The following is a 26,923-nucleotide window of genomic DNA, read 5'->3' as shown; positions in this document are numbered from 1 at the left end:
ATAACTGGTGAGATCCACCTTCCAGGGGAGAACTGATCTCAGAAAATAAGGCAGAGAACAATATCAGAGCATGCATGGTGCTGACCTCTAGCTTCTACATGCCCCCCACACACATTTAAAAACACACAATGCACCACTGATACATACACACTCACTGACTCACAAAGATACCCACACACATATGTATGTATATACAAGGAAAAATTGTGCAACTTATTTAATGATTTGCTGAATTCCAATTTTCTCTAAAGATTAGCACAGCACATCACTATTTAACATCTCCAAGTTTATGGTCTTCTATTGCACTCCAGCCCAAGATGATAATCACCTTTTTATGGAACGTGGCAATGGCTGTATTTAACAGGTCTTTGCAAAAGCCTCGTTTGGGAAGTGTGCCACATTGCAGCTTGATAGTCTCACTGGCTACCACAATATAAGAGTAGTTTTCACCCTCTCCTTTGAACCCTGGAGAAGGCTATAGCTGAAATAATTAAAATCCATATGCTTAATGATCTGTGCTTTCTGCAAGGTGGTGCATTACCATTTGTAACGATGTTTAATAGCTCATAACACTCAGTGCACTGAATCATCAGTTACTGACGTTTGTTGTGGTTTTGCATACTGAATGCAAAGGGAGGTAGTCCTGAACCATGATCAGCCTTTGTTAAAGAGGACTGTGTTGACCAAATGTGGACCAGAATGTTGGAGCCCCTCAAGCCAATCTGGGAAAAGAACTTTCAGCTGAATAGGCATTTTCTTAGTGGAACTATTGTTATTGGTTGTTGATGTATTGTGCATTGTGGGTTTCACAGCCTGGAGAACAGTGACTAGAGCTTTCCATAGGATTTCTGGCCCCCACCAACCACCAGACATGCTTCAGGTGACTCTCCATTGCACATTCTCAGTCTTTGGACTAAAGCTGAAATTGTGGAGGTCTCATCAGAACCAGGATTTTTCCAGCTTTACAGTCACTTCAAGGACGTTGATGGCAGCAAACCTCTGAGACTTTCTACTTAATTTCTTGCATTCTTAGAGGGCTGTTTGCAAAAAGGAAACCAACAAAACCTCTCAGAGCTTGCATACTACGCTTTTTATAAAGACATAGGGACAGGCAGGTTTCTTACTCTACAATACTGATATAGTCTTTATTACAGTTTGGGTTAATGGTGGTGTGTGTGTGTGTGCACGCACACACACGCGTGCACATGTGTGTAGTGCATGTTTGTGTGTGTGTGTGTTATGTGTAACCTGTAAAGGAACAAGGAGAATGTCCAATATCCTCTATCACCTTCCAGCACTTTACCTTGAGATGGGTCCATCACTGACCTGGGAGCTAGACAATCTCCAGCAATCATCCCGTCTAGACCACCACCCACCCACATGCAAACATACTGGTGGTGGCAGGTACAAGTATGACCACACTCAGCTACTGACATGGTTTCTGGTATCTGAATTCTGCTGTTTCCCACCAAATCATTTCCCCAGCATCTCTCTGATTTTGAAGTTTAACCAAGAAGGCTTTCTTATGAAGACTGTGGGTCGCAGGATGTGACCTGTGCCTGTGCCTCATTAGGTGTTCAGTGTTTGAAATGATCATTGAGGAAGCTCATTTTTATGTAGATTTTGCCTTAGAAAATACTGTCTATCACCAGTGCCGGTCCTCAGAGGGAAATCTGATTGTGAATTGCTGACCTTTTCCATAATCACGGGCTTGAATCATAATCACCCTGGAGTGAAATGCATATCTTGCTTTTCATATTCTTTGCTGTTTCAAAAAAATGTTTTAAGATTTCTCTTCTTTTGTAGCAACTTCCTATGTGGGCAGAACAAACAAGGAAGGAGCCACTGCTTTTCCTAGCGCCTGCCTTTCTCAAATATTACAGTCTCATGGCACTTCCTGAGCTTATTGCTGACTTAAAAATAAATAAAAAAATAACAGGGGGAAATCAAATTATACTATTATGAAGTTCAATAAATTTGAAGCATCATTGAACTTTTCCCCTTTAGTATAACTTCATGACATTCAGAGGGGGCCTCGGCCAGTTTTCGTTTCCTCTTCCCAACATTTGCTGAGTAAGCGTGTAACTTGCTTGGTTTGGTTTGAATTCACTAATGATAACTCAGAGTCACCAATGAAGCATCAGTGTCACATTAAAAAAAATAAAATTAAAAACACTTCACCTCGGAGCAATTGAACAAAGAGAATTTCCAGATTTGAATCTTTTACTTCTCTCTCCCTGTGTCTTTTCTTTCCCTGTCTCTCTTTTGTTTGAGACTGAATCTGTGCATTCCAAGATGCTGTTTTGTGAATGCTGTCTGTCCCTGTGTCTGTGTCCTCCACAAAGGAATTTTTCCTCTCTCTCTCTCTTTTTTTTTTTTTGACAACCTAGAAAGTATCACATGTGAAGAAATGGGGGAACCTCTTAGAAATCTTTATCAGGATTCATATCCTTCCTGATTGCATCTACCCCCAACAAACCTGGATAAGAAACAGTACAGCAAGCATCACTGGAAACAAATGTCTAAACTGATATCCATGCAACTTCCAGAACTTGTGCTGTTTAGTCTATAGGGTTAGTTTCAACCTATTTGCTGTTTCCTCATACTCTATCATAACATTCAAGCACACATGCCTCAGTCTGGTTTGGAGGCAGGGAAGATGACTTAATTTAAGATTACAGCTATGCATTCGCTGAGACTGTGAAAACTGATTACATGGAAAATCCTTGAGAAGTAAGATGAATTGCTAAGTTGTTCTCTTTAAATCAGGTTAAATATGCAGACTTAGTACACAGTAAAAGAGCAGTCTTCCATAACTTCAAGGTGTGTTATTAACTCTGGATGTGAGGTCTAGCAAATGCTCTAGTCTCTTGGAGTGGAAGAGATATTTTTCATAACAAGGTATTACCACACCATCTAAGATGCCTTACCTGTCAGGGGCAGAAAAAGTAATGTGTGACAATCATGGTTTTTACACTGGCCAACTTCCAGGCCAGGGCAAGGCAGTGGCAGTCCAAAACAAGCCCTACCGTGACAAAAGGAAGTGGCATACCTGGGATAATTCTTTAAAAATGGTCCTGTTTAGGTCCTTCCTCCCTACTGCTTTAGTCTCCCATTCCTTCCATCCTCCAATCTGTTCCTGTCCCTTCTCTTTTTCTACTATTTCTTCTTTCTTCTTTCTTTCCTCTTTTCAGCTTTCCTACACTCAACAAATAAGCAGGTAGATGGGTCTTCAACTTATAATCTCAGGCCACTAGGAACTACGCCAACAGATACTTGTAATGGAGCAAACAGCTATTAAGGGTTATTTCTAAAGCATTGTTTCCAGAGCTAGCTGTCTTTCAATACTCTGCCACTTACCATGTGGTTGACCCTGGTCAAGTAAGCTTCTCTTTATCTCTTCAGTTGTTCTGGGATAAATGATGGCATGAGAGTACTTACCCCATCAGACTCTCTCTAGCAGTCATGCCTTGGTACAGTTAAGTTTTTCTGAATAGGACTTGGAACATCTTGACCTCTTAAAAAGACAAAGAGGGAGGACCACTTATAACCATGTTTTAATACTGAGACTAATGAAAAGGATCCTAAGACAGAAAGCGTCATTAAGTTCATATACACAGAAACTAACGGGAATCATGGGTCTCCTGGCATCATCAGCCCCCTCCTCATGGATACCTTCTCACAGTGATACCCTTGCCTTTGCTGAACTCAGAGGTCCTCAGCTAAATCGATGACTACTCATTGGATCTTTCCAAATCCTCAAGCATCTCAGGATATTTCCTGTGGAATGAGAACTGCCAGCACCGACAACCAAACAGGATGAAGGGCAGGTATCAGGTGTTAAGATCCCACTAGGGAAACATCACAAGTTCTGTATTTTTCTCCACCTTGGCCATTTACTCATTTCAGATTGCTTTATCACAACTGACGGTATGTTCATGCATATTTCCTCTATGCTTCGAAAATGAGCCAGTTGGAGAAGGGTTGGGTCTTTGAGTGCGACAGCACCATCAAATATTCAGAAGTTTCACTCTCAATTACTGTCTACTCAATTAATGTTTTAAACTGCTTAAAAGTACATTATATGTGTTCATAAATATTAAGTAAATTAAGAAAGAAAATAACAGTCCAATAAAATACTTATTGTTCTATGTCAGGGTAAATGTTTAAATGATGCTAGATTTTTAAAAAGTAGTAGCAAAAGATGTTCACCCTGGTATTTATACTGCCATGGAGGCATTGGTCTGTGTATGCACAATTAGGCATAATCATAAAGTAATGTGCATGAGGAATATGAATGATGAGCCATGGTGATAATGCACAGAATTTTAGAAAACAGTTTTACGAATAGGAAGTTTCTATGGCAATATGTTGTTCAAGTAGCTGAAATGGCAAGGCATAAAGAAATGGCTAGTGAAGTACTTAACTCTGTATCTTATTTTATTCTGCAAAAATGATATTGTTTGTCATTGTCACATGGCTAAACAGTACCCATTTTTCAATAGCCTTCGAGATTTGTACCTTAAGAAGAATATGTGCAAAACTTGACTCATAGCTTGTTATGAAAAGGGGAAAAATAACTCCCTGGAGGGCTAGCTGCACTACCTGCATTCCTAGAGCCTGGAAAGGAGAAAGAAGGATTTGATGTTCACAAATCATCTGCTCACGGATGACATCCTACGTCAGCCAGGGATGCAGGAAACCGTTTTTCAATAAACAATGACAGAGAGAATGGAGAGACAGACAGAGAAACAGAGACAGAGCTAAAATGATGGAAGATGGAGACTTTTGTGACTTTTTCCTCACCTGATTTATAAATTCCATGTTGGGAAAGAGGGAAAAAGTTTAGTAACTGTCATTATTTTGTGTAATTAGACAAAAGGGTCATGATATGATCAAACAATTTATTGTTGAAAAAATGCAGATGTAAAGAAATTTTCAGAAGGCAGTTCATCAAATGTCCTTAAGTTTGAACTATGAATGTTATTTTTGGTTCCTTTTAATTGTTTGTGGTTTTCCCTCATCATATAGACTGTCTGGTTACTTAGTAAGGAAAATAGTGTCACGGCTTAGCCCCACATCAGGCAAAGGAAGGTCGCTGGAATACGGTGCTCCCCTTGACTTCTTGGGTCATTGTTGGCTGGTGTTCTGGTTGCTATGCAGTGCTTACTCCGCAGCTTGCATTTTTCTTCATTTTCACAGTTTAGATTTAGGAAGTAAAACCCTTGGGTGCCCCTGCTAAGAGGAAACAAAGGAGCTGTGAGCTAAGCCCTCAGGGTGGCAGGCTGGCAACCATCTGTGTTGTCTCTCCCATCACCTTGTACTTTCTCAGTCTCACCTCACGGATTTCCAGTAGTTCAGAGATCAGATACCTAGAATGTGTTTGTCTTATATGCAGACCACTCTCCAAAGGATGAGCCATGTTCTTGGGCCATTTTGGATTGTGATTGACTTCCAACCCATTCTCAGCATGGTCACCATGGTTCATTGCTACACATATTAGTTCATATTACATCAAGATTATGCTTGGCTGTGCGTACAAAGTCTGATGCCTCCGTGGTAGTCTGATTACCGAGGTAAGCAATGGGGGTTAGAAACTGTATGAATAAATAATAGTAATCATACTACCAATATTGATTACCTTTATATTGCTGTGAGAAAAAAAAAAAGGCCTGCCAGCAGCAACCTAAGAGAAATTAATTTATTTAGCCTGAGGTTCCAAAGATATATAGTCCATGGTGGCAGGGAAGACATGGCAGAGGGTGGTGAAGGCAAGCATTCGGGGGCAGGAAGCTCTGTGGCCACTGCAGTCCAGAGACAGTTTGAGCAGGAAGTGAGGGCAGGCTGTAAAGCCTCATGCCTGCCCCTTGTGACCCACTCTATCCATGGAGGTTGTACTTTCTAGAGGTCCCATAAGCCCTCCCAAATAGGACCTTCAGCTGGGCACCAGCCATTCAAGCACATGTTTAAGCCCATGGCAGACATGTCTTATTCGAGCCAGAGTAGCCCCTATTATAGGTAAGTGCTTATTTGGAGACTTGAGTACATCATCTTTAGTAGCCCCATTCTGTGAGAGCATTAGCACTATTTCACTCTCATCTTAAGGTTGAGGGATGTAAACATCATGGTCTCATGAGCACTCAGCTCATATATTTAGCAACATCTACAGTGAGAGCCCGGGTCTTGCTGATTTTAAATTCCTATTCTCTCATTTCAACTCTCTTTTTGTTTATAAATTATTATATAGGCTATTAAGTAGATTCTCAAACAGAATATTTTGTTTGATTCTCCTCCCACTTCATTCCCTTCCTTCCTGGCTCTCTCCTGTATTTCCTCTTCTTTCCTGGCTTCTTTTCTCTTTCTGTGTCACAAGTGTCCTCAGAGCTGCAAAGTCAAGTATTAATAGAGGTGATTCAAACTCAGAAAGACAAAAGCTTGATGGTTTCTCGCATATGCAGATCCCACTTTGCAATTTACATACAAATGCACAGGGCTATAAATACAGGGGAGGGCTTTTCACCTTTAATCCATGAGTTAAAATATGTAGAGTGTTTTAAAGTCAGTGTTCCTGTGAGAGAACTGCACAGGACTGGTTGATTTTAGGCCATCACTCACTAGACTTTTCTTCCCAGCAGGTGATGGGGGCTTAAGGAAATCAGACACTTCACAGGGCAGCACAGCCCCAGTTAGATTTATAATCAAGTAACGGAGATTGGATATTTACACACAAACACACACACACACACACAGAGAGAGACAGAGCGTGCGCGCGCGCGCGCGAGAGAGAGAGAGAGAGAGAGAGTAGATCTCTGTTTTCCTCTACCTAGGGCCCTTCTACTTCCCTACACACTCTGTCATTTCCCAGTTGATTATTTCAGTCCTATGGAAAAGCAGTTTCCCGAGAAAATAGCTAATTTTATCGTGATAAACTTGCCTATCATATTGTAATATAGATTTCTGTTTTGTCCCAGTAATCCTAAAGCTGCAAGGATATAAGGCACATTAGTGTTATCACTGATTTCACATTAGCTTTCCTTCAGAATCTTTAACAACGTGTGAGCTCATTTGTATCTGCTCAGAATGGGCTCTTAGTTTCTCATTTAAAGCTAATAGAATTACCTGCTATTTATCTCAGAGAACTCTTAGATCCTAGCCTGAGATTTACATTTACAAACACATTTTCTCAGGGGAGAGTGTGCTCTCTCTCTCTCTCTCTCTCTCTCTCTTCCTCACCAGCTTCCCTTCCTTTCTCCTTTCCATCCTTCCTTACTCTATCCTACCCTCCCTCTCTCCCTCCTTCCGTCTCTCTGTCCTTTTCTTCTTTCTCAGTCTGCTTCTATTTTGCTTCTGTCTGTTTTCACCACTCCTTCTCTGTCTGTATAGATCTCTTTTTATTTCTCTTTTCTCTTTCTTTTCTACTGAGTATCTATCAGACAACTCACTGCCTGTAACAGTGAATGAGACTGGGCTTTAGAAGGGCATCATTGGGTAGTTTCCTGGTTCTTGTGTCCCTACAGAAAGACTGGAACAGAGATCCACAGTTAATGCTGAATCAAGGGAAATCTATTAAAATGAGAATATCTTTCAAGGGGGAGCAGGCCAGAGCAGGGATACTTGAACATCTATCTTGAGGACTGGGATGTGCTGAGTTAGGGCTTTTATGTGACTTTACACTAACTTTCTTAGACCACTCTTACAGCATAGATCTCACTCATACTCTGTCGTTTACATTAAGTTTTACATAGATCCTTGTGGGTTAAATGCCCCATTAGTATCCTATTAATTTTTACTTATTTAGTGTGTTTGGGGTCAGTGCATGTTCATGTGCCACAGCCAACATGAGGGGATCAAAGAAAAACTTTCAGGAATTGGTTTCTTGCACCATGTATGATCAAACTCAACTCATCAGGTTTCTTGACAAACACCTATACTCATTCAGCCATCTTGATATCAAAAGTGTTTATTTAGCAGAGCTGGAAATCAAGGCCAGGACATTGTGCATGGTGGAAAAAGAATCGCCGGCTAATCTATGGCCTCAGCCCGCTGTCTTAAATCCCCTTCTATGTGTGGACATTTGTTTAGTAGTATGATGCATCAGAGGTTGCTCTCAGACACTCTGGAATACTGCTCTACATTTCAGCCAGCCTTTGCGGGGAAACGAAGAAAGTCCCAGCTCTAATCTTGGTGATTTTTGTTTGTTTGTTTGTCTGTTTTTGATGTTATTTTATGTGTTAATTCTGAATCCTACCCATGAGGCCTTCCAGAACTTTTTGTCCACCCTGACCTCCTGCTTTACCAGTAGTGGCTGTGTGTGCCCTAGACTGATTGACTGTCCTGATACCCTGATACCCTTTGACTTTGATACACTCTTGTTCACCTTATGACCGACATGTGTGCGGAGTGGTTTTACATGGTATTACCCTGATCCATTGTTTGAGTACCTGAACTGGAAAATCCAGTTGGTTAGGCACAGTTTGTTTAACTATACTCTCCCTGCATGTACTTGGGGGGGAGAGGGGAGTTGGGGGGGGATGGACTAAATTGTCATTTTGATGTCATCTGTTCTGTGACTAACCCTATCCTAGTGGTCACTTCTTACACAATGTAGAACTCACCCCAGTTTAACCAGTAGAAATTGGAATCATTCAAGTAACTCCCTAACACTCTCTCTCCCTCAATCTCTCCTTCTCTCTCTCTCTCTCTCTCTCTCTCTCTCTCTCTCTCTCTCTCTCTCTCTGTATGTGTATGATAATTCTTACTTTGCTGTGAACAATAAAGTCTATTCCCAGGAAGTAACTTCCAATTGGTAGCTTTGAAAAAGGTATTCTGCTTTCTCTGTGGTGATCCTCTTTTGATTTGTATTGATGTATAGTATAATGGTCTTTCCAACAACATTGAAAAATGTAAATTGGCTTTCTTTTGTTTGATACATATATATTTTATAATGATTTATTTTAAGCGTGGCTGAAAAATTCATCTGTGTATGTGTCAGTGTGTGTGTGTGTGTGTGTGTGTGTGTGTGTGTGTGAAGCATGGGACATATGTACTGAATAAGCATTTAATAGCTGCAGCTTTTATTAGAAATCTATATTAGACTTATAAGGATTGTGTGTCTTAGCAGTCCACCATTGTACTGACACAAAAATGAAATTTTAAGTTTCTCCAAACTTCTTTTTGTACATCACGGATTGTTTTATTTTCCACCTATGTATAAAGTCTAAGCAGGCTATTAGGAAATTGTACTTTGTATAGGTGATAGGGATTCTTTCAAGGACCCAATGATATAGTACAGTTTCCTATATGCCCACATTTCCTGTGTGCCCACACTCAACAGAAAATCAGATTGCCATGAAGGGCGAATGAACTACAATTCCAATTAAGAGAATTGTAGGCTATGTTGACCTGCTTATAAAATGATTGGTTTCTTTCCCCCTTGTGTATTAGCACAAATGACAGAATGCACAAACTCAAACTATCATTGGTTTTCTATAAGGTCGTTGGGGGTTGCTTGAGAAAAGAACCATATCACTTCTATTAAATAATTTAATAATCTGTTTCATTACCAGTCAAACAACAGGTTCAATCAACTGCACTTCTCTGGTTTATTGAAGGTCTTCTGTATCTAAATGGCTGCTAAATAAATCTCTATTTATGCTTCCTACCAGCCTTTCTCCTCTACTGGATGGATGTTTTTCTTCAATACAGTATCAGGCTTATCATCGTTAATCATCGCCCTCTGTTTTCCACCTTTTGAGTCCGTCCCTCTTTGTATTACAACTCCTGCATCTTTATTAGTCATTATCAGTTCCCACTTACCTTCACAAAATTCACTGGCTCTTATTTCAAAGCCCTCTGACCACACTTCGGCCCGTTCTTTATACAATTCCTTTTCATTCCGGGCCCAAGCCTTCTCCCTGCTCTTACTCTAAGTGCAATTGTCCTGTTGCCTCGTTTTTCTTTCCTTGTCATCCCCTGCCTGGTTTACTTTATGTCATATGCATGACATAACTTCCAATAACAAAGATCCACTTGAGTCCCTTTCTCTCTGACAGGGGTACAATCTGAATCTCACAGCCCCTTTCTCGCATGCCCTTCCATGCGGTCACAGTTCCCAACACTCAGCCTCAGCCTCAGCACCAGTTCCATGCAGTGTCCATCATTGTGCCTGAGGGGAGGGCACCACTTGTCACAGCTCATGAGAGAAGGCTGCTCTCCCTCATGCCACTCTTGTACTAAACGAGGAAATCATTAGTTTCTCTCCATCGCCTCCATTTTTTTCTCATGGGTCTGACACTTCATTACTGGATTCTGGTACTGTTTAGAAACCAGCTTTCCCCTGAGAGAGAGAGCTCCTTAGGATGGGACAGATATTTCTAGATGTTGTCTAAATTCTAAAACCCATTTCTAAATGAGGCAGGTGGCAGCTATAGACAGGTTTTCTAAATGTTCTCCACAGTAGAAAGGAAGCTTTAAGAGAGGGTTGGAAGCTTGGATCTTGGGTTTCTTTGTGGTTAGGTTTGTTGTTTTTGTTGTTTTGTTACCCCAGTTAAAAGATTAATCTTTTGTGGGTATTTTCTTTCTTTATATTTCTTTCTTTTTCACATTTTTTAGATGTTCTTGCTATGCAGGCTTACCTAACCTAGAACTTAATATATTTAAATTAGACTGACGTCTACGTTGTGGTCATCTTCCTGCATCAGTCTCCTGAGAGTAGGTTATAAGAGTTTATTGTTTGAAGAGTCAGTCCTCCACTGATGGTGTCCTGGGTACTGTGTGTATCATCAACTTAACAGAACCTGTAGGCACATAGGCTGAGTGAACCTTAGTTGAGGAGTTGTCTCTACCCGACTGGCCTCGGGACGTATCTGTGAGAGATTTTCATAATTGATGATTGTTGTGGGGTGGCTCGGCCTAACTGTGGGGTGTATCATCCCTACACCTATAGATCTAGGCTACAGAAAACAGCTAGCTGACTATGAGCATAAGCCAATGAGCTTGTTCCGCCTTCATGCTTTCTGATTTGGTTCATGCTTGAGCTTCCTGCCTTAACCTTCCTCAATGATGGGCTGTGTCCAGGAAGTATAAGTGAAAGAAATCCCTTCCTTCCCCAAGTTGCTTATAGTCATGGTGTTTATCACAGCAACAGAAAGCCACCTAGAAAGTAATTAACTAGAAACTTGGATGTCAGCCACCTGAACTAGCCATCGACTCGAAGGAAATGGAGAAATGGAAGACTTAAGTTTAAGATAATTTAATCTCAGTTCTCAGATCAAATGTATTCAATGACTTTCTTATTGGTCTTACAAGCATGGTTTTCCACCATAGTATGAGATAATACCTTCCTTTGCCCACCAGTTCTGCTCATGCTGTGGGAAGCTAAACTTAAAAGGCCCTCTCTGACACTGGCATTTCAGAGGTGCCAGCTTTGCAGTGAGGTCAGTATTGGAGGTCAGTATCGGCTATCGACAGATGTCTAAGTTCACGATACTCTCAGCGTCCTCACTAAACACCTGCCTCTCTGTGTTTGTCTTGCAGGTGAGACGATGCGGATCGCCTCCTCTGAGTTTGCTGATGACCCTTGCTCTTCAGTCAAGCGTGGCACCATGGTGCGGGCAGCACGGGCGCTGCTGTCGGCTGTGACACGCTTGCTAATCCTGGCTGATATGGCAGATGTCATGAGACTTTTATCTCATCTGAAAATTGTAAGTATGTAGACCTCGTGAAGACCTCTGGGTGGGGACAGCTGGGAAGGATTAGACATGCTCCACTGCTCAGAGATAGGCTGATTAAACTCGCTGCCTTGTGTAGCACCAAATTTTTCGAATAACTCAAATTTAGCTCACAGGGCTTTCAAAAAGCTAAACTTCATCGAAGTCAGCTCCCTACCTCCAAACATAGAACTTGAATTCATTGCTTCGTGGAGTACATGCATAGTGTTCTTGAAAGGAAAGAGCCTGGCATATGCTACTTTATTTGTGCCCATGTTAATATGTATTAATATATATTTGAACCTATTGTAGTCTGACAATAAAACAGTGCCCAGTTGATATCTCTTCGCAGAGCCTCCCAGGTCCCTGACAACTGTCACAAACCCTGGACTCTTCTCCCAGACTTTAGATATAAGGTACAAAGCACAGAGTTTCCCTGGGAACCATATGATGGCTGGCTGGGTCCCGTTCTTGGAAAATACTGGCTCATCCTGGCCCTGCCTGCTTCTGTTAGGGTCTTCTGTTCTTCAACAGAAAAGAGAACACGTTGTACTGGGGGAAAGTGGTACAGGAGGTGAGTAATACGAGCTCATCTCACCTCACCTCTGCCAGATTCGTTTGATTGGAGTGACCAGGACATCAGAACAATCAAGTCCTGTTACCTGTCGAGAGATTTTTGTTGGAATTTACTAGACTAGATCCCAGAATAAGGCCCAAGACTCCCAGTTTATATGTAGAGACTCTTCAATTTTTTGCAAAATCTGGTTTTCTCTTTGAATCTGTGATTTTAACCTTAAAGCAGGGTGAAACATTTCATGTTTTCCAGTCAGGTTCCTGAGAAGCCAAGGAACACAAAACCACAAAACAGAATGTGCTTGGGTGGGTGGTGTTACTAAATTTTTCTCAAAGAATAGGCCCTCAAATGCTATGTAAGGCTGTTGCAAACTGCATGAGGTGTATAATTCAAGGAACAGCTAGCTTTGAAAAAAAAAAAAAAAGGGCAGTAATATAATGTTAAGTTAAACTGTCTGCCCCCTAGATTCAAGCTGACATGGGTAGTGTGTACAGTCAACTTGCTTGCTGTTGGTGCCGAGCATATATGCTGTCTTCCCATGCATGGTGATGTTCCTGGAGCATTTGTAGGCTACAGCACTGGCTCGCACTTCTCCAGCCCCTCGTCTGCTATATGTATCTTTTGTAATACTACAACTTTTTGTACTCAACTGTGATGGAGAAAAGGTTTTATGTTTTTTTTTTTTTTATGTTACACTCTACTCAGACTTCAAAGCAACATTTTAAGAAAAATATTGTTCTGCCGGAAGTCTTTCTCAACAGCGGGTCAGTGAGACTGAAGCTAAATAAATTAATGAAACACTCAATTTTTCACTATAGGCAATGCTACCCCAGCTGTTGGGTCATGATGGCAGGCAGCCCACATGAGGAACATGCTCTTTATATTTTTAAAATTTGTTCATTTTTGAGAATTTCATACATGTGTACTGTATTTATATCATTTGTACCCCTCCCTCTATCACCTCCATATCCTCTCTTGACTCACATTTTTTGAATTTATGGCCTTTTCTTCTTCAATTATTATTGTTACATGTGTGTGTGTGTAAGTAGAAAGGTAGATGGACTGACGGACAGGCAGGCAGTCAGTTATCTAACCTACTGTGTTCATCTAGTGTCGTTTATATGCACATGGGTTTATAGTGCTGACTGCTTGGGATTGGGTAACCTATCAAGGTGCTTTTCCTTGGGGAAGACCTGCATCAGCTGCACTTACCTGAATCTCTACATCTAAGGGCAGGATCTTTTGCAATAATCAGATCTCACTGAGGCAACTATATTTTTGAGATTTCAAGGGTACAACTTCCCTCTTCGACACTAAGTCATTCTTACCTGCTCTACTGGCTCTTATAATCCTCCCTTTCTGGAATAGCCCATGGATGTCCTGTCTCTTGGTCATCTTGTTTTCCCTTTATGGTCCCTGAAACTTAGATATGGAGACTACACGTGGAGCAATTGGTGCTGCGCGACCCACAGTCACGTACTCTCTGCACTCTACCCAGTTGTTGATCTCTGCCGTGCTCTCCCATCTGTTGAAAAAGAACTTTCTTTGATTAAGATAAGAGTTAAACTTCTTTGTGGCTATACTTTTATATATCTAGGATGCAGTTATAAATTATACTAGTGTAGAAAAATGTCAGCTAGTGGGTTTTTCCTCTGGGGTCTATGACCGCTCCAGCAATCTGTGTCTATGTGCCTATTGGCCTGGGGTTCAGTTGATAGAATGTTTGCCTAGTGCACACAAAGTTATGGGATTACTCCCTAGCACCTCATAAACCTGCATAGGGCACAACTCTTAGAGAGGAAATCATGAGGATCAGAAGTCAAGGTCAGCTAAATCTAAAGCTTACTGCCAGCCTAAGACACACAAGATCCTAAATAAAAATAAAATAAAATAAAAATAAAAATAAAGTAGAGCTCTAAATAAAAAAGATGGTAAGTTAATGCACCTAAGTAATTGATCCCAAGTCTGTGACACGGTCTACAACTCCAGATCCTGTCTGTGATCAGCTAGCTTGCTCCCCACTCCCAGCCCATGCTGCTCTTTTGACCAGTGCTGTTGACTGATTCTTCTCCAACCGTTTGTAAAGTCAATTGCATTCTGTCCTTCACATAGCAGTGAAGGGAGTTAAAGGAAAGGATTTAGCACAAAATCATGCAAAGGTCAATTCAGCAACGTTAAGCAGACCTGTCAGATTGTCAGTAGTAAAATTAAAAATGATCGTATACTAGATAATGCATTTGTTCTCAGACCTCAGCAAAAGAGGAGGAGGGATGTTGCCATCTTGTGGGCATATAGAAAACTGCAGTTTCTGGGTCTAGCACAGGGTGAGGGCTGTGTCCAACTTTAGATTCAGATCAGTCCTGGTGTCATTGCATGAACTACAATCTCAAGCTAACCACCCTGCAAAAGCTGGCACTTCGGATAAAAATCATTATAAATAAATGTGGTGCTTTTTTCTGAGTAATTTTGCTAGTAAAAAGCATAGCTTCTTGAGATATTGCATATATCTATTTATTTTATAAATTTAAGGTTAAAAACAATAAAAGGCTGCTAACTAATGGCTTCTGGGGGTGAGAAAGCTGGCTTTCATCAGATGCAGACCCTGATAGATCGCCCATGTTCCAGGGCATGGCTCCAGACCCACACACATACACGGAGCACTAGTTAGACTCTCTTAAAACCAGAGGCCATGAAGATAGGAGAGGGACATAGTGAGGGATGTCTGGAGGAGGTAGAGAAAGCAGTGAAGAGGAAATATGATAAAGATCTGATAAAATTATTTGAAATATGTGTGAGATTCTCAAAGACTTAGTAAACATATATTTAAAAACACAAAAGTGTATGTATAAGATCAACTAGCCAAAATCTCAGCCTGGGAGTATGAGGAAGGCATACAGTCCTACAATCTGCTGAGGAGAGTTTACAGTCAATAGCTTCCAGGGGAAAGCATCAGTTTCTGCGATGGACTCCACTTTCCAATAGTTTCTCCTACACCCATCCACAGTAAGTGAACTCTGGGTTTTAACAGAGACCACATTAAATGGAAAGAAATAGGATTGAGGGAGACGAGAGAGATTTGGGAGAAGGGCAAGTGTCAGCAGACTTGGTAAAGTATGCCTTTTGCGCATATGGAATTCTCAAACTATACTAAAAGAGAAACCCAACCAACCAAAAAAACAGACCACAACACCAATGTTTGTACATGTGTTAACGCAGCAGATTAGAAACTATCAGGCTGCATCTTTTTCATTTTTTTTCCAAATTAACATTCCTCTGTAGCATATAGTGATATAACCTGGATGAAAGACTGTCAGTTTCAGTATTTCTTGCAGTTTTGTTGTTGATGTGATTTAAGTAACTGACAAGCTGTCACTTGAAGGAGGAAGAGCATATTTTGGCTCACAGTTTGAGGGGATACAGTGTTATGATTCATGATCTGCACCATGGAACCAATGTTATTATTTATTATTTGTGGTGTGGATGACCCTGGTAGTTCGAGGTAGGAGACGTAGGAGGGTAGGAGACAAACAGATACACCATGCAGAGAGAACTTGGATATAGAGTTTATTTAGTGTTATTGGGAAAGGTATAAGGATAAGGGGGTTATGCGGGAAAGAGAGAAAGAAGGAAAGAGAGGGAGAAAAGAGGAAATGGGGAGATGCAGAGGTTCCCTCTTCAGAAGAAGAAGAAAGAGAGGGGGGAAGAGGAGGTGCAAGATCAACTTCTCTTCTTGGGAATGGGGAGATTGAAAGTAGGTGGAGTCTGGCTTTTAAAAGGATGGGCTACCAGGTGACAGGGCAGGCCAACAGAATTATAACATACAGTCCATCATGAAGTCTGGGAATGTATGGCTGTGGTTAACAGCATGACAACAAGTGTGTTGTAGTTTTATCTTGGCCTCACATCTCAGAACAGTAATTATGGGAATGTTAGGAACTGAGGAAAGTTTATAAAACCTCATCCCCATGCCCTAGTGACCATTTTCTCTGATGAGGCTCCACCTCCTAAAGGTCCGGCCACCTTTCAAAGCAGCATCATTGACCAGAAAGCCAATGGGGAGAGAACAGTTCCCCTTGGAGCCACAACAAGTGGTGTGTTCATCAGAGTCAAGAAGTGATTCCAGGCTTTTTCAGACCCAGGCCAGCTGGCCTTGGTGAGTTCCCGATAGAACATCCCCATTGTCTCAGTGTGTGGGTGCACCCCTCGCGGTCCTGAGTTCCTTGCTTGTGCTCTCTTCTTCTGCTCCTGATTTGGACCTTGAGAATTCAGTCTGGTGCTCCAATGTGGGTCTCTGTCTCTGTAAACCTGTCTCTCTGAACATAGCGGACAATGAGAACTACTGAGACCTCAAGAACAATGGCAATGGGTTTTTGATCCTACTGCACCTATTGGTTTTGTGGGAGCCTAGGCAGTTTGGATGCTCACCTTACTAGACCTGGATGGAGGTGGATGGTCCTTGGACTTCCCACAGGGCAGGGAACCCTGATTGTTCTTTGGGCTGACGAGGGAGGGGGACTTGATTGGGGGTGGGGGGGATGGGGAGGTGGCGGTGGGGAAAAGACAGAAATCTTTAATAAATAAAATAAAAAGCAATTCCAGTTTTCTGCTTGTTCAGAGATGAGGAATACCCACAACCCCCTGCAACATTACCTCCTAATGGCTATTTTGCCTCAAACATTACACATTACTTTTCAGCAAAATGTGTTGATGGTCGTCCTTTCCAGATATGGATTCTTCTCCTTTCCTAGTAACTTATGGGAACAGAGACAGAACTGGCCTTTCCTTAGAAACTCCTGTTCTTGTTTTTCCATAAATAGTTTTCTAAGTATCTGAAAGAACACTGATTTATTTTTCCTAAAACACTTAACATCTTCTGCTTCATTCCCAAATATGTAATTGTCGGAAAATTGAATGATTTGCAGCAAATGCTAGGCAAGCCCCTAAAAGTTAGTGAAGTCCTAGAGGCTATGAGAGATTGTACAGTACATTTTTTGTTTGTTTGTTTGTATTCTACTGCCTCATAGATCAATGTATGTGGCTACAGAGGAATCCTCTGACTTAAATACAGGCATTTTAGTTGTCCATAGTAAGGCCTCTATTCTCTCAAGATTATGCCTGCAACTACTTTTTTGAGCATCCTTCTGCTCCTGTGCTGTATTAAAGATCTACAGGGATGCAGAAAAGTTATGCTGCCGCTGCCACCACTAGTCCAGATTCAAAAGGGCAGTGGACATAGTTCCAAAGCTCAGCTAGCACTCTCTTGAGGACTAGATGTGCCCAGCAAAGCAAACCACTTGAGCATCAGATGCTATTGAGGACACCGTGTGATGATAATCACTTCTGGTGCTGAAGCTGCTGGGGACTCATTTCTTAGTCAGACACCTGGTATGTCATGCAGTCAATTGACACTGTCAGTGTGCTATGCTGATATGTGGCATTTCTGGATTTTAAAGGAAATCCCAGATTTTAATCAGTGATGGTAAAGAGGGGCAATAATTTTCCTGAGGCTCTGACTTAATGTAATCAGATTATATTGTCGAATTGTTTGTATGTGTGATAGTCTTATGCATAAACTCATCTAGACATATGTACTCCAGGAAAAAAAAAACACTTTTTTGTCTAGCCCCAGTCTAGTTTCTCTAAAATAAAGATCTTAACTATCTGTTGACTGAGGTTTCTATCCTGCCTGGTCCCACAGCTGTTTAGTCTCACATAAATACACACAGTCTCAAATAGACTCAAATAGACACACAGAAGTCAATTATAAATTGATTGGTCTATTAGCTCAGGCTTCTTATTAACTCTTATAACTTACATTAGCTCATAATTCTTGTCTGTGTTAGCCACATGGCTTGGTACCTTTTTCAGTGAGGCACTCACATCTTGCTTGCTCTGTGTCGGGCTTCCTTTCTGACTTTGGTTGACAACTGCAGACTGAAACTTTTCTGTTCCAAGGATTCTCCTGTTCTCCTTGCCCCACCTCTACTTCATGCCTGGTTGCCCCATCTGTACTCCCTGCCTGGCTACTGGCCAATTAGTATTTATTTAAAATACAGACCATTTTCCCACAGCACTTCCCCCCTTTTTTAAAACAAGAACTCTGAATTGAATCTCCTTTGTTTAGCTTTTCACCTTACCATTATCCATAACAACTTGTAAGCAACATTCTAAACAAAGGCAAACATCCATAATCCACTTTTTGGGAGTGTGGGCATAGTTTTCCATGCTAATTACTGCTGATTGGGGGCGCTGATAATCTTATGGGGACCTAAAGAAAATTTTGAATTATGGTCAAGTCCTGAATGGAATATTCTGTGAGGCTTGATCATCTCAGGCAGCAGTCTTTGAATTGTTCTGGATGTAGAACTCAGACATCTGAACCATTCTTCCTATCAGAGATTTCTCAGGGGGTCTTCTTTGATCAAACCTGATTTTTCTTAATGCAGAATGAATCCATAGTCTTTCATTTCAAGTGGAAACAAAAGCAAAGCCTCTTTTCCAAATCTTTTGACTTAAATTTTAAAGTCAAAACATTATATCTATATATCTATATCTATATATGATAAATCCAGCTGCATTTATGATCAAATGTCTTTTAGCAGCTTTTGCTCCTTCCCCAACCATCAAACAATTTAAAGACAACACAATAACATACATCATCTATACTCACTGTGTATTTTTCATCTTTACATGCTTTATTTTAAACTCTATTTCCTTTATTTTTATTTTATTTTATTTTATTGCTTTCTTGAGACAGGTTTTTCTGTGTATCTTTGGCTGTCCTGAAATTCACTCTGTAGACCAGGTTATCCTTAAACTCACAGAGATCTGCCTGCCTTTGCCTTTCAAGTGCTGGGCTTAAAGGTGTGTGCCACAACACTCAACTACTTTCTTTCTTTCTTTCTTTCTTTCTTTCTTTCTTTCTTTCTTTCTTTCTTTCTTTCTTATTTTAAAGATTTTATCCTTTTTTTCTTTTCTTTCCCAAGCCTATATATAATTTAAAAAAGACTGTAAACCATTTAGAGGTTTTCTTAATCTGAATCTATACTGTATATCTCTTTTTCTCTGACCATGTGAGTCTTTAATTTGCTAAGCAATATGGTTAGGATTAAAGCTGTGGCTTTGACAGTTTAATCCTCCCAACTCCTTAGCTTTCTGAGAATCTAGTTTCATGGTGGAGGTACTGGGCAGAGCCATGTTTAGTGCCACAAATCTATGGCGATTCAAGGACCATTGTCCCACAGCAATCATCAGATAATTTCTTACTCAAAAATAAATTAATGAACTATACAGCAGAAACAAGTAACTTACTTAGTCATTTTTCTAAGGAAGCTATATTTTCTTAGTGGCTTCAGGGGTCAGATGGAATTCAGATGCCTCATTGTTTGGGAACATTGATGACACACATGGAGTGGGGGTTAATACTGGTTGTCAACTTGACACACCTTGGAAAAGGGAACCTCTAGTGAAGAATTGGCTCCTTCAGAATGACCTATGGATGTGTTTATAGGCATGTTTTGTAATTGACAGCTAGCATTGGAAGACCTAGCCCAATGAAGGCAGTAACAATCCCAGGCAGTTAGACCTGGGCTGTATATGAAATTCAGCTGACTGTGAGCTTGGAAGCATGCCAGAAATCAATATAGCCCTATTGTGTGTTTCAAGATTCTGCTTTGAGTTCCTCCCTTCTTTTTCCATGATGGTGGACTGGAATCTGTAAGGTTAAATTAATCATTTCCTCCCCAAGTAGATTTTGGAGAGTGTTTTGACACCACAATTAAAAACAAAACTAGGACACGATGTAACTTTGTTTTATCTGTGCTCTTTTTAATGTGGCCTGGTAATGCATTTTTCTCAATGACTTTTTAGTTCTGAATCTCCATTGCAGATAATGTGCCTGAAAAACAACTCTATAAAACACAGAGAAGACCTTGAGGAATTCTACATGGAAAACCCTGATAATAACATCTAAACACACAAGTTACTGAACAGACTTTAAAGACCTCTCTAGAAAGTTTAATCTTTTCAATCATCTCTGCACACACTGTAACCATGAGGGATCAGGATTTCCTAGTGTAGATGCTCTCACGTTGACCTATGCCCTGGGTGGGAGAAGAGTGGATGTCTGGGATACGCCAGATCATGAGGGGCTTTCAATGAAAAGTGACCTCTGCTACTAGGTGCCTTCGTGTCTTTCTCTTGGAAGCTAGTATCCAGTACAATATATTTCCTTCCCAGCTTAACCCCTACAAAGGTCTCTCTGGCCATGAGAGACTCAGCCTTCCTAGAGAAGTCCTTAGAGGCCTGTGTGCTCTCTGAGGCTTCCTTTCTCCCTCCTGGTCCTAGTTCCTTTCTACCTGCAGACACTCCTGGATATGAGGAATTTTTTTTTAATATGGTTTAAAACTAAATCAGTTTGATCACACATCCCTAGCCCTCTCCACACTTGTGAATTTACAGTTTTCGTAGTGAACCCTAGGCAGGTGTATTTGAATAACATTGCCATTCCATCCACAGAATTGCCCTTTACTCAACTGTTAGCCCCAGATCCCCAGTGGCCAGTAAATATCTGAGAGTAAGGCAGATATTTGGATCCTAGAGGTCATTTTTCCCTAACCATGCAAAAAATGGCTCATTTTAGAAATAAAAACTTGTTTTCTTTACCTTAATTTTGAGTTTAGAAAAATGCCTAGTTGTAGGCAGAGGCCACTCGTTTGTTTCCCAAATACCCAGATGCGAAATAATCACACTGAAACTTTATTAATTGCACCACTGCTTGGACAATGACTCTAGAATATTTCTAGCTAACTTTTATATCTTAAATTAAGCCATTTCTATTAATCTGTGTATCACCATGTGGTTGTTGCCTGCTGGTAAGGTTCCATCCAGCGTCTGGCATCTGACACTTGTGACAGCTACATGCTTCTAACTCCATCTACTCTCTCTCTCTCTCTCTATATATATATATACACATATATATATACATATGTATATATCTAGATATAGATATATAGATATATCTTTTCAAGCCTGGTTATCTTCTGTTACGCCATTGTCCAAAAGTAGCTGCTTTATTAACCAATGACAATAAAACATATTCATAGCATACAGAGGGGAAGCTCACATTACCTAATCTCTGCCTTTCTTTTTCAATTCTTTTATCTATCTATCTATCTATCTATCTATCTATCTATCTATCTATCATCTATCTTTTATCTGTATCTTTATGAAACTTTGACTAGCAGAAATTTCAGGCCCTTCTAGGATTCAAACAAAGCATGACTACGTCAACCTGAACAGATCATGTGATTCATAGTTTAGTGGCTTTTTTCTCAAAAGTACTTCTTTAAATTATGCTTCACAATTATTATTTTTTTAAAGATTTGTTTATTATGTACACAGTGTTCAGCCTCCATGTATGCCCGTGTGCCAGAAGAGGACACCAGATCTCATTACATATGGTTGTGAGCCACCGTGTGGTTGCTAGGAATTGAACTCAGGACCTCTGGAAGAGCAGTCGGTGCTCTTAACCTCTGAGCCACCTCTCCAGCCCCACAATTATTATAAATTCTAAATGGCATCTGAATTCTTCGGAGAAATCTAATAAGAAGGAAAATTATGTATAACACAGTGAAATAAATATTCTAAATTGGACTGACTAAACACTGGTAAGAATCCTGGGGTATAGTATTAGAAAACCATTCCTGGATTTAACACCCTCTGTGATAATTATTCTTTTCTATCCTTGGAACCAGATTTTAATGTCCCAAGAAGCGATTTACATCTTATATAAGCAGCAGGGACATCCCAGCTGCCAAGAGAGTTCACTCCATGGTGCTTTTGATGGCAAAGTTTAAATGATTATGAATCTATTAGGAAGGAGAAGCATTGCTGACTCATTATTGTATAGATTTAAGGCATGATTGTCTCATTGACCTATGCCAATATGTTAAACAGGCCTTTCTCTGCAATAAAACGCAATTTGATTTGCGTGCCTAAGAAAACCCCACACAGCAGCCTCCGTTCAGCTGTATTTCATTCTTTTCTTTGTGTGTTGTTAGAGCTTGGACAGAGTAGAAAAAGGGTGACTCTGATGAGTTTAATTACCATTTTAGATGTTTATAATTAGGAAGGGGATTATGCAGAATTTCTAAAGATAAAATTGAATTTTTTGTAGTCTGCAGATCGAAGCCCAGTTGCCACACATTTGTTATTATTGAAAATTGGTTTCCTCCCTGCCAACTTTTCCTTACTGAATGAGGTTGCCTGTTGAGTGAATTGAAAGGCTCCATCACACCTCTGGGACAACAGGCTGGCTGATATCTGCTATTACTGACTTATATGCTCTGTTTTGTTCCCTCACCCTGTGATACTTGATAAGTATTTTGTCTTAGCCACATCTGTGAGAGTGTCATAAACAGAACCGCCATTACATCAAAATAAAGCACATACTTCATTTTTTTGGCCCTATGTGTATTCATTTTTATCTCAAGATTACAAAGCCACAACCTGTTTATGTATATTGTGATTTGATTATAAAACATTCCTGCAACCTATGAGCATTCTGATCTATGCTTCCTGCATTTCCCATCATTCTTTCAGAATCCACATGCATCTCCCAGGACCCTGCATTTGCCAAGACCTCCATATCTGCCTCTTTTAACATTCCTTAAAATGATTTTTTCTTAGTATACAAGACAGTGTGTTTCATTATGTCTCACTCGTACAGTGTATCATTGCCCTTTGTTCTCCTCTACCAACATCCTAAAAGACCCTCCTCCTTTGTGTACCAATCCTTTCTGTGCATTCATCTCATACATATATCATTACCCTTTCTTGTTTCCCAATCCTACTCCCCTTTTCACCTCTTCCTCCTCTCATGATAGCTTTAATTTTCATGTCATATGTATGTGTGTGTATATATACATATATATATGTATATATTTATATGGTGTGATTATAAGTTTAAATCTAGGTCCTGAATATTTGGACTCTTTATCTTTTTATATCTGAATTGTTACATGGGTATATAACCACTAGACTCTAAGATAACACCTATAGAGACACATAGCCATGTATATTACAGTATACTGTTCCCAAGACCAAGGATATGGAAGCAGTCTGGCTGTCCATCCCCAGGTGAACATGTGAAGAAAATACAGTACATGCTCAAACTAGAACTTTACTCAGCTGTAAGTAAAAATGAAATGAAATTTAAAAGAAAATACATGGAGCTGGAGATTTTCAGTTCATATAAAACTCCTTTCGTGTTTGAAAACTTTTGAATTGCAAAAGTGACACTCTCTTGTGGCTCATTCACTCATTCACTTAGCTTATTTCTACAAAGGTATCACCAGACAGTGACTGTGGATTACTCTATTATAAGTTTTCAAATACTTACTGATAATTTTGGTGTTGTATATAAAATACATGCGATATATTTTATCCTGCTCACCTTCTCTTGTCCCCGAACAGTGAACGCTCCATATCTCTAATTGTTTCCCCTGCTTTTACTGTCATCATTTTTAATGCATATGTCTGACTCACTGAGATTCAAGTTGTTTCCATGGGCTTGATGAGGGTGTATTTTTCTGAGACCTCAAGGTTCCAGTGCCTATTTAACTGAATAAAATATCTTTCCCTTCCACAACAGCCATTGACTGCCAGTCATGGAGGAGACAGGCCTGATGATTGCCCAATTCTTGAACACACAGTAGCAGGCCTGACATTGTGCGGGCAATTGCAGATACTATGAGCCATATCGTGTTTATAGAAGATAGCATAATTTTAACGGCTCTCCTCCCAAACATCCATGTCTTCCATTCTTTCTCCCCCATCTCCAGTGTTGCTCAGACCTTGGGGTGTAATATAGATATTCTTTTTAGTATGGGGCCACCAATTACCTGTGCTCAGCACTTCATTTTAGTCCAGTCCACAGGGATTACATGGAGACTGCTACCAGTTGTTTCCACATCATATTAAAATTCAGGTTCTTGATAGGTGTGGAAACTTTAGCACCTCCAAACACTTCATGTGTTATATAAGATAGTTGTGGTGAAATTGGTAATTCAGGTCCCACGGGACCTAGGAAAACCCTGCTGAAGGAGGTTGTGAGAATCTGGAAGCACACACATCATTAGCCTGGCCTGGCTGCTGTCACGCTGCCCATTGCTATTCCACTCTCCTGGATGCCTTCTGCAAGTGACAGCAGAATTTGAATTATACTTGCTTCCTGATGTAGGCTGTCTCCTCTTTACATGGCAATGCCAAAGCGTGCATCTCAGTTTGAGTCCCGGATTTAGAGGTCTTGACAAGAGTGACTGAAGATTCTGTCATTACAAATTTCTCAGGAGCCCAAGAGGTTTTGCAACTTAGGAGAGCCAGGAGAGTTTGTTTTTAGTTTCTATAGCTCTTTCCCCATGTGTGTGTGTGTGTCCTTGGTGTTTCTATTTTATATCAGAAGTCTATATTCTTTACCACAGACATAATTCAGTAAAATATGTCATAAGGAGGATTTGTGTAGGCTTTAGTAGTTCAGCCTCATTTCAGTTTTAAATTATGTGTATATGTATGAATGTGAGTATGTACATTTGAATTAAGGTACCTGTGGATGCAAGAGGTACCAGGTCCCCCAAATCAAGAGTTGTAAGCTACCCAGTGTGTGTGTGCAAGGGGCAAAACTCAGGTTCTCTACAGGAGCATTATGTGTTGTTTACTCTCAACTCATCTCTCAGGTGCCTGTTCTCTAAGTGCTGGAAAAATTGTTCTTTTGGTACAGGTGATAATTAGGTATGCTTCTGCCTACTGTTTCAATATGAATAAATATTCACGTTTTCTTTATAAGTTACCATTTAATAATATTCAAATACTATCTTCTAATTAATATTCTGTGCATATTTTCTATTTCAGGTTGAGGAGGCTCTAGAAGCTGTCAAAAATGCTACAAATGAGCAAGATCTTGCAAACCGCTTTAAAGAGTTTGGAAAAGAAATGGTGAAACTGAACTATGTAGCAGCAAGACGACAGCAGGTAGGAGAAATTGGAAATGTTTCTGGGGGATGGGTAAGTCTAAATAACCATGTCCCAAACATGGACCAGTCACATCTGCTTGTGATTAAATACTCCAATCATCCATCACGAAGTCTGTGTCCTGCTTTGACCATTCATGCCTCCATCGGTGCCTCCCCATGGGACCTGGGTACAGTCTGGTTACTGCCTATCAATAAATCATACACTACCAGTTTCTACTGATATTGAAAGAGGTTCTGCATCCCACCATACTTGAGCCTTCTCGGGTCAAATGAAAGAGAACAGACTGAAGCGTGGTGCTCTACACTCTCTGGATGCCACTGTTTTCTCTCAAACTAAATCTCCTGGTTCTGTGAAACCAGAAGGTTCGTACACAGCATGCAGCACACGTATCCATGTCTGAGCCTTACATTTTAGCATCATTCTAAATATTTTGCTGAAAATGAAGCAGAGCTGAAGAGAAGCAGACAGTAGAAGAGTATAAGGGACTTATAGCTGGCAGCAGTGGTCTCCATTAGTGAGAAGCAATGAAGGTGGAGGAAATACATAGGAGGTGAAATATATCTTGAAGAGCTATCTCTGTTTCAAAGGTGAGAAATGCATGATTGACAGCAGCGAGTTTCCTTCAAAGCTCTGGTGTAAGCAAATGCATAGAAGTAGAAGGCAGTAGTTTGATTGACAAGAGGAAGATTGAAAGAAGCCTAATTTGGGTTAGAAATCAATATGTGGTATTTACAGGCATGGATTTGGGATGCTTAGAGCATCCACACTGAAGTATCAGATAGAAGAGAAATAGCAGGCAGGAGACCGAATAGAGCCTCTTAGTGAGGAGCTGGTGTCAGAGCACTGATGATGTGGATATTTTTATGAGAAATCTAATAAATACAGCTCAGGTTTTTCAAAAAATGTCTTATTTTTAATCACCTGCTAATTCCAATTTCCTGTGTAAAATAATTGCTGAAAGAAGTAGAGCCCACTCAAAAGCACCTTGCTGGCTTTTCAGCCAATGGCCTTTTCTTCCTCCTTTTACAAAGTCACTGCAACTCTGTGATTACCATGTGCACCTCATTATTTGGTTTCATCTTTTCCCCTTAGTCTTGATTAAAATCCAGCCTCACACAGTCTGGGCAAGGGCCCAAACAACATCTCCCTCCTGATTTGTACTTTTGTGAAACAGCTTCTTGCTGTGTGTAAAACAACCCCTGAAATAGTTAACCAATGGTTCCTAATTCAACATAGATGCTTTCCAGTTTTATGCAGAAGGAACATTGCCTCAAATATCTTTTTGAAGAAGCATTTTCACCCTAATTTTTCAATGTACTTTTATATATGTGCATATTTATATAGGTAGGTGCATGTTTATAACTATATATATATGTATATGCATATTCATGTATACATAAAGATGCTTTCAGGAATGCACTTCATGTACCAGATATCGAGGAGTTAGTAAAATCAGTGTGGTCATTCAGGGGATTCTACTTATTCCAGGGCTCACCATTGTGAAAAGGCTCAGATCTTTGCTGACCACAGAGACTGCATTGCAATATTTCCTTACTTATTTTTTCACCCTAAGGGCTCAAATAATTACTTCTAGAAACTATGTTTACAG

The 26,923-nt window shown here is 40.3% G+C and overlaps 1 protein-coding gene across 1 annotated transcript in view; it reads left to right on the top strand.

Moving 5' to 3' along the window:
* Ctnna2 (catenin alpha 2) overlaps nucleotides 1-26,923 on the top strand; it is a 983,267-nt gene that overhangs the window by 176,702 nt on the left and 779,642 nt on the right. Inside the window, exons 3-4 of the mRNA XM_050162003.1 lie at nucleotides 11,536-11,702; nucleotides 25,192-25,311. Coding sequence (XP_050017960.1) covers nucleotides 11,536-11,702; nucleotides 25,192-25,311 — 287 coding nt within the window. The remainder of the gene's footprint in view (nucleotides 1-11,535; nucleotides 11,703-25,191; nucleotides 25,312-26,923) is intronic.

This window comes from Alexandromys fortis, unplaced genomic scaffold, assembly GCF_014885135.2.
Source record: "Alexandromys fortis isolate MF-2015 unplaced genomic scaffold, M_Fortis_MF-2015_v1.1 scaffold_105, whole genome shotgun sequence".
NCBI classification, from domain to species: Eukaryota; Metazoa; Chordata; class Mammalia; order Rodentia; family Cricetidae; genus Alexandromys; species Alexandromys fortis.
This window is presented reverse-complemented; position numbering and strand designations above follow the sequence as displayed.